The sequence below is a fragment of the Haliaeetus leucocephalus genome, unplaced genomic scaffold, assembly GCF_000737465.1.
Source record: "Haliaeetus leucocephalus isolate CR32 unplaced genomic scaffold, Haliaeetus_leucocephalus-4.0 Scaffold932, whole genome shotgun sequence".
NCBI lineage: Eukaryota > Metazoa > Chordata > Aves > Accipitriformes > Accipitridae > Haliaeetus > Haliaeetus leucocephalus.
In genome coordinates, this window is record NW_010973368.1 from 3,683,948 (window position 1) to 3,691,885 (window position 7,938).

The 7,938-nt window shown below is 51.4% G+C and overlaps 2 protein-coding genes across 3 annotated transcripts; one reads left to right on the forward strand and one right to left on the reverse strand.

Annotated features, from left to right (window-relative positions):
- Positions 1–567: 567 nt before the first annotated feature.
- ACYP1 (acylphosphatase 1, erythrocyte (common) type) lies at positions 568–1,720 on the reverse strand. Of its 2 annotated transcripts, none has more exons than XM_010583719.1 (2): positions 1,632–1,720; positions 568–1,192 (listed from the first exon to the last, which is right to left on the reverse strand). In XM_010583719.1, the coding sequence occupies exons 1-2, from the start codon at positions 1,713–1,715 to the stop codon at positions 977–979; spliced, it is 300 nt and encodes a 99-aa protein (XP_010582021.1). In that variant the 5' UTR covers positions 1,716–1,720; the 3' UTR covers positions 568–976. The 2 variants fall into 2 exon arrangements, 1 of the variants encoding a protein (XP_010582021.1); XR_775405.1 differs by lacking the exon at positions 1,632–1,720 and adding an exon at positions 1,295–1,525 and having other exon boundaries at positions 1,101–1,192.
- A 1,052-nt stretch (positions 1,721–2,772) lies between these two features.
- Positions 2,773–4,949, forward strand: ZC2HC1C (zinc finger, C2HC-type containing 1C). Its single transcript, XM_010584002.1, has 2 exons — positions 2,773–3,996; positions 4,683–4,949. The coding sequence occupies exons 1-2, from the start codon at positions 2,773–2,775 to the stop codon at positions 4,947–4,949; spliced, it is 1,491 nt and encodes a 496-aa protein (XP_010582304.1).
- The last annotated feature ends 2,989 nt before the right edge of the window (positions 4,950–7,938 follow it).

The window sequence follows — 7,938 nt, forward strand, 5'->3', positions numbered from 1 at the left end:
CGGGAGGCAGGCGCCCGCCGCGACGGGGCGCTGACAGGAGAGGCGGCCCCGCTCCACCGGCAGCGCGGGGCGGCGTGTCCACCCCTCCCCCTCCCGCTCTCAGCCCTTCGGTACCCGCTGGCCTGGGGACGGGGCGGCCCCTCAACGGCCGCGGCGCGAGACCAACCGTCTCCAAGGCGGCTCCTGCTGGAGGGAAAGGGCGCGCGACGGCCCGGGCAGGGAACACACGGCGCCTGCGCGGTTGCTGGCGGCAGGGCCGGGTGGGGTGTGTCCCTCCCAGCAGTGCATGCTGGGAGCTGTAGTTCCCGCCCCCGGCCTGGCCGCCAGCGGGCAGAGGCGGACGAGAGCGAGGAACGGCCGCGGGAAGGACCCCTTCCCCCGGGCCTTTACCCTCGGAGCGGCAGCAGGGGCTGCTCGTAACACCACACGGTCCCGCAGGGACAGGTACCGGCAAGAGGATCACCCTCGAAGGGCCGCGATCTGCTCAACCCCTGTACGACGCATCCATTCCACACAGGCAGCAAGCTCCAAGCGGTTTTATTCTAAATTAAAAATAAAGTTCTGGAACAAAGCAAGTTGTTTCTGAGGCATTCAGAGCCAGAAATAACGTTTTCAGCAATTTTTCTTATCAGCATCGATTCTCTGATTTCCTTCAAGTGAGCACAACGCTATACAAATCAGGAATTTTACTCACGTACGACTACTCAAACGCCACTCTGCACAGACATTCAGAAATAGACACTGTGTCCCTGAACAACCCCTTTATTTAATAAAGGTAGCACAGCTCTTCCTCTGCCTGCCAAAATTTTGTGAAAGGCCAAGAGTTAGACTAACAGTACAACGAACCAATAAATTAAAAATGTAATGAAATAAAGTTCTCTAGAGCTGCATATTGGCTGACTGAACAAATGGGGAAGAGGGGCAATGTTGTGTGAGGGCAGCTCATGCTTCAGCTTTGGCTTCTTCCTGGACAAGGTTATTTCAAAATCTGGAAGTCCTTGTGCTCCAGCGCCGTGATCTTCTTCTCATTGCTGAACTCTGCCTGGCTGATGCGGGACTGGGGGCTTCCTACCTTCCTGAGCCATTCCTGCAGCTCCCGTACCCTGGCCGGTGGACCCTGAATTTGTCCTTGCACGGTGCCGTGGCTAGTATTTTGGACCCAGCCAACGAGTCCTAGCCTCTTAGCCTCCCCCTGAGGAGACAATGCAGAGCAAAATGAGATTAATCCAAACAGTAAGAGAGCTACAGAATGACATTCGCATACAGGAGTCCACTTTATAGGTAAGACACAGACCTCCAAGGAAGTTCCTACGGCTCAGGCAGCAGGAGAGCAGCAGAGGATTCACCCGACTATTCATAAACATTCTTTCACGCGAAAAACCGGGGCTGAAACGCGGTTTTCAGCCGTGCTTACATAACGCGGCACAGGCCGCCAGCAGCCCTGAGAGACGACAGCCCCCATTCAGACGCGGCAGGAGCCGTGGCCGCCATCCAGCCCGCCCGTGGCTCAGCCCCACCGAGGCGCCCACAGGAACCGCCGCAGCCCCGGCGGCGCTAACGGAAAGCGCCACGCACTGCAGCAGGCAGGCCGCCCCTCAGGAAGGGGCACGCCGCGGGACCGCGCCCCGCACCTGGGTGTACTTGCGGAAGAAAACGCCCTGCACCCTGCCGGACACCTCGTAGTCCACCGAGACCAGGCCCTCGCCCTCCGCCATGGCGCCGCCGCCCCCTCCTCCTCCTCCCCGGGCTGCCGCCGCCGCCGCACACCCCGCTGCGCCTGCGCGGCGCGGCTCGGCTCGGTTCGCGCTGGGGGCGTGGCCGTGCCCGCGCCTGGGGCCAATGAAGAGCCAGGACCCGCGAGCGGCCGGTCCCTCGTTAACCGCCTCATGAATAATGAATATAGACTCGCCCTCCGGCCAATCGCCCCTACCCGGCCATAGAGGTGGGGTCCTCCAGAGAGCGGAGTGGAAGGGGAGCGTGGCGGAGCAACCATCGAGAGGCCGCTCACCGGCGAGAGCGGCGCAGGAACTGGCCTTCGCGTGCCTGTCTCCAGGCAACAGCCGTCAACACGGCGGCCGGGGCGGCGGCGGGCAGAGCTCCGCGCAGAGCTCCGGGCTGCCCCGGGGCGGGGGGGGAGAGCAGCAGCAGCAGCAGCAGCAGCAGCAGCAGGAGATGCCGGGTCTCTCGGGCGATGGGAGACCGATAAGCGAAACGGGTGGCGACGCAGCTTGCCGAGGAGGCCGGGCAGAGCGCCGGCCGCAGCCCCGCAGGTAACCCTGCTCGCCCCGCGGGGCCGGCCTGCGGCGTGGGTACCTGGCACGCTCCAGGGGATGTGGTAGAACGAGCCACGGGAAGATTGTACGGAGCTTTACCGGACGCCTGCCTGTCAGACCTGTGTGCTACACTGTCAAAACTGAAGGGACACGCTATGGGAAACACCCTGGGGGAGTATAACAATTTCTCTGGCAGTACAGCATACTTCTGCTGCCACCATGATAACACCGGGCTCAGACAGAAAGCAAAATAAAAGCATATTTTATTTCTGGCTGCATAAATGATTGGGACTGGAAGAGGCAGCATGGGAGCTCCCTAGGTGGAAGGAATGTAAAGATTTACAGATCCCAGAAAAGTTATAAAACCGTTGCTAATATTTATTATAGTCTCTCATTGTAGCCTCCAGGTGTAGACTGTTAGGAGAAAAGTTGTCCAGTTTTGGATAAGATAGTCTGTAATGACTTTGCTTCTAACCTCAGGCTCTTTCTCAGGCACTGAATGGCTTTGTTTCCACCAGTGGATTCAGTGGTGGCAGCTACTAAGCTTGTTCCCAGTTCCCAGCTGGAACACCAGAAGAACAACTATCAGCATGAACTCATACCTGACAAAGAGGAAGGTTTAAAGGATCTCTATGCCCAAAAGAGCCGAAGCTATTCATATTCTCTTTCTGCAGAAAGCAGTCAACACGGCTCCAGGCACAGAGACTTCTGTTCAGCTGGACTGCAGAGCAAGTATCTCACCAGCCAGACCAAGACTCTGCCAGCTAAATCAGTAGCTGTACAGAAAGAAGGAGTGGATCGTGCCCATCCCCTGAAACCAATCCTTCACCACAAGGGTGTGAGTGTTCCAGTGGTCAACACAGCACAGCCGAGAAGTTCCCCATACATGGAGGAAGGTCCAAATAGTAGGCCTAGCTCAATGAGCAAAGGGAAGCCTCCAGCAGGGAGGTCTCAGCTGGTTGCAGTGCTCTCTCCTTGGACAGCAGAGCCTAAACAGTCAGCCTCCCATCTATACAGGAGAGAGCTGGCCTACATCCTCAAGTTGGAGGCAGATGGACGGAACCTGGAAGAGGAAATTCAGAAGAAAGAGGCCCTCCTCAGAGAGAAGCTGAGGAGAACAAAGGAGGAGCTTCGCAGGATTCAAAGAGAGAAGGAGCTTGTTGAGGCAGAGGAAAGAAGAGACAAAGTGGAGAAGACCCATGAGGGAAAAGCTGCAAGGCACCCTGAAGAGAAAACATTCAGAGTTGCAGTCAGGCCAGGTGATGGGGTCTTTGGCAGGGTGCAGTCTGCAGAGGCCACTGTTCCCAAGCCTGGCACCACTCTCTACCCCCAAGAGCTGGCTATGGGGAAACTCAAGAAGGAGCGGTTGGTGGCCAGCAACAGCAAAATTCGAGACCACAAGCCCATGGAGCATTTAGCATCTTGTTCAAAGCTGGGCCCAAAATGCAGCCCTTCTCCCTCTGCCGTCTCAGACCGAGAGTATGGTGACCACCCGTCTGCAGAGGTGCTGTACATGCAGGCTGCCAGCGCTGTGGAGCAGGGGGGGCTCAGACAGTGCAGCTTCTGCGGACGTAAGTTTCTCAGCACCAGGCTTGAGAAGCACACAGGTATCTGCAGCAAGAGCCAAGGCTCCAAGAGGAAAGCATTTGACTCCAGCAAGGCCAGAGCTAGGGGCACAGAACTGGAAGAGTATCAGCAGTGGAAGAGCTCAGAGAGGCCTCAGGTAACATGCAGTCCCTTTGCCTCCCTCAATCCACATCTACTACTTATGTTCCTTCCACCCCAACATCTAATTCCAAGTGAGATGTGAGCACCTTCACGCGTACATGGGGCTAAGGGATACAATCCAGCTATTGTCTTGAAAGGTTCTTGCCATGGATAAATAGATCCATTTAAAATCTAATAAGTGGGTGGCAGGGGTCCTAACTGACTTGTCTTTGTAATGTGTCAAGGGTGTACTCCTGGAGAAACTCACTCCTTGCATAGTCAGGATGCTCAGGGTTCAGACTGGGTCTGCTGCAGTAAAGCTCTGCAACATCAGAGGCTGCAGGGAACTGACTGAAAATCCAGGTAGTGACACAGGCTGTTAAAACTAAGGCAGTGGAAACATGCAGCTCTGTTCCTGCAAAGCAGCTATAGCAACCCTCTGCAGTTCCTTGGCCCTACTGCTTGCTTTTCTGATTGTTCTCAACCTCTTTCTAAGTGTTGATGTATCCATCAGTATTTCCTTCAAATCCCCCTTGGTGCTGGTCTTTTTGATCCCCTTCATGGGACTCAGCTTCTCAGGGACGGTTTTACATCAACAGGGAATATCCAGGGATGGGTGACCTGAGTTGGACCCTGAGTGTAATATTGAGAACGGAGGCTGACGGTGGTGCCAGTTGCTCTGAGTGCCTTTCTCTTCTGCAGAATACACCACCCAGAAGGAACAACTGGAGACAGAAGCATGAGGTTTTCATCCAGACCCTGCGCCAGGCCCGCCAGGTGCAGCAAGTCCTCTCCAAAGGAGGAAAGGTGTCAGACCTGCCCCCATTGCCTCCCATTGAAAACCCAGAGTACGTTGCCTGTCCCTACTGCAGGCGCCGATTTGCTCCCCAAGCAGCTGAGAGACATATTCCCAAATGCAAAACTATCAAGAATAGACCCCCACCCCCACCGCAGAGGAGGCGCTGCTGAGGTGTCCACCTGTACCTGCTTCTGCGATTCCCTGCCCATTTTCTGCCAGGTTTCCAGCCACAGACACTTGCACTTTCCCTAGTCTCAACACTGGCTGCGAGTGTTGAGCTTGTATGTACCAGAAGTGAACAGCTCAGGATGTATAAGCAGAATACTAGAACTTGTGTACTTCGACCTGTGCCCCGGGATGCCCCTCTGGGGGCTGCTTCTCCCATCCAGTGAGCTCAACATGGAGTCTCAGTGTGGGTGTAAGGCTGTCACTGTTCAGTCAGCTGAGCGGGAAAGAAAGGCTGTTGCTACAGGTTGTCAGCAGGACAGCAGCAAGGAGCAAACCAGCCATCAGAAAGGGGCTGTTCTTCAGAATCGTATTTTGCCTGTAGGTTAGGGAGGCTCGGGCTTTTTTTTTTTTTTTTAACAACTAGAGGTGTCTGATGTAAAAAGAGCTGCTCTCCTATAGCTCACCAGTGGCTGCAGGCTCATTTTTTTTCCTTCTCCAAAAACATAAAGTAGTGCTGTTCATGAGAAGAAGAGCTGGGCCAAACACAGCAGCATCTGCCTCGTTTGCTCTACTGCTCTGTAGGTGCAGATGTTCACCCCTGAATGTGCTAACAGTGACAGTGGTTCTGGCTGGTGTAGCATTTTTATTGTAGCTACCTACAAGAGATGGGGGATGTGAGGGGTGCCTCTTTTTTTTTGCCACAGAAAGGACTCTCCATCCTTCAAAACTATTTAGCATTTAGACAAGGCATTTAGAGAAGTCAGAGGGAAGGGAGGAAGCTATGTAAGCAGTTAACTTTTTTGCAGCGAAGAGACTGCTGTGTTCTTCTGTCCTTGGTATCTGTACTAGACAACAGGATCCAGAGCTGCTGCTTGGTCGTTGCTCTTGCTCTGTCCTAGTTGTTGTAGCACTGTTCAGTTGAATAATGAAAGCAGCTATGTAGGTAGGTTTATTCCACACTTGCTCTGCAACAACCCAAGAGTTTATTTAGATACTTTTCTAGAATGCTGGTGACGATCCTGGGGCTAAATTTTACCAGCTGAAGATCTGTAACATTGCCATTTAGAAATCCAGAAAAGGAGAACCGGGAGGAGTATTATTAAAAAATTCCTCAACACAAGAAACTCAGGATCGGAAATTCAGGGGCTTAGGAAAGCTAGCAGTAGTAGCAGGCACTTAATGTTTAAGTTCATGTGCATAGAATAGCAGAGATACTCCGAACTGGCCAGGCCCTCGAGGCAACAGAACAACCATCCTAATGTGTTACCATGTAAAATAGCTGGGACTCAGAGTCAGGAAAGGGTGGAAGAAGAAATATTTAATTAAAGAATAATGCCCCACAAGATCAAAAATAGGTCATGAATAAGCTCAGACTGGAAATTAGGTTTCTAACCAGGACAGGAGCAAGGTCATGGAAAAACCTTCCAAATAGATCAGGCAACAAACTTGCATTCTTTCAAGATGGACTTAGAGAAGATCATGGAAGGGAGCATATGGCATGACTTAGAAATTAGGAGTCGTGATACAGAACATTTGTTCCTATCTCCAGGCTGCTTGTATGAAGTGTGAAGAACAGATCAACAGATCTGTGCCTCAGTGTATCCCTTTCGGGAGCTGAGAAGGAATTTCCTTCCCACGGCAACCTTCCCTCAATTCTTAACTTGGCATCTAATTTATTTTTTAATTTCCATCCAAAATGTTTAAGAACTGCTACAGTTAAAAAAACCCAAACACACCCTGCCCCCAGACAGTACACTAGGGAACTTCACATTAAAAACCCTGTTAGCTGCTTCACTCCTGTGTTCAGGATTAAATCAGCAATTAGATTCAATATAAAAACCTGGAGTTTTCCTTCAGCCCAAGTTGCTAGGGACCTCTAAAAACCAAGGCTTGCACCCTTCCTTGAGTCATCTTATTTTCATCTTAGTTACTGCGATGGTAGGGAATTATGACAAAAATATACCCCTTCTTCTGCTTTCTTCTCGAGATGTAAGGTAGTTCTTGGTGATTTTGGCCTCATACTAAAGATCTTTGTTTGTCACACTGTTAAAGGGCCTTTTGGGGGAAATAGGTGTCGTACAGACCCTTTTAGAGAATCATCTGCTTGTAATTGGTAGCAGTTCCTGCACATTTTTAAGTCAGTTATTTTTCCAGGTTCTGATTTTTAATATATTAGAGTAGTTCTGTGGTGTAAAAGTTGTTTTAAATGGTCACAGAGTGGCTTGTGTTCTCAAAGTAAGAATGACTACTTCATGTGAGAACGTTGCAACAGGAAGCAAACAAGGAACAAAAAAATTCCAGCAGCTCCTTTTGCAAGTCCTTCAGTAATATAGCAGCAGCTCAAGGGAACCTAGAAAAAGATAAAAAGCAACTAGATTAAACGGGTCAGAAGCCAAACATGAAGAAACACTCCAGCCTGCAATGGGCGGACCAGACTCCTGAAAGAAGTTGGAAAGCTTCTGCCCTATAGGTGTGGACAGAAATCCGAATCCCTTGGCACACCCTAGAAAAGCATAGAAGTCCCAGGAAGGGTCAGTACTGTACTGTGCCAGCCAGGTATGAGTGTACAAACCTAGAGAGGAGAGAAAACACAGACTTGAAACAAGGGAAAATAATCTGCTATATCCAAATTGATCGGAGAAGCAAGAGCAATGCCCTAACTTCAGAGCTTCGAACTACAGGACAGCAAGAGGTGACAAGAGGTAGGAAAAGGGTAAACTGGAAGCTTTATGCCAGCCTCCTTGAAGTAATAGAAGGGTGTAACTGAATTAAACAAAGAGTAGTTAAGAAATTAAGTACCACTGCCTGTCCTGTAATACTAACTCTGTTTCCCTTGCACCATGTTCCGTTGGCTGTTTAGTGGACCCTAAAAGTCAGCAGAGTGCAAATGGTGACGGGGGTAGACACACACAGAAAACCTTTTGATACTGTAAAATAAATCCATCTGTTGGGGACTTCTCTTAAGTGACAGGCAAATGGCTAACACACGAT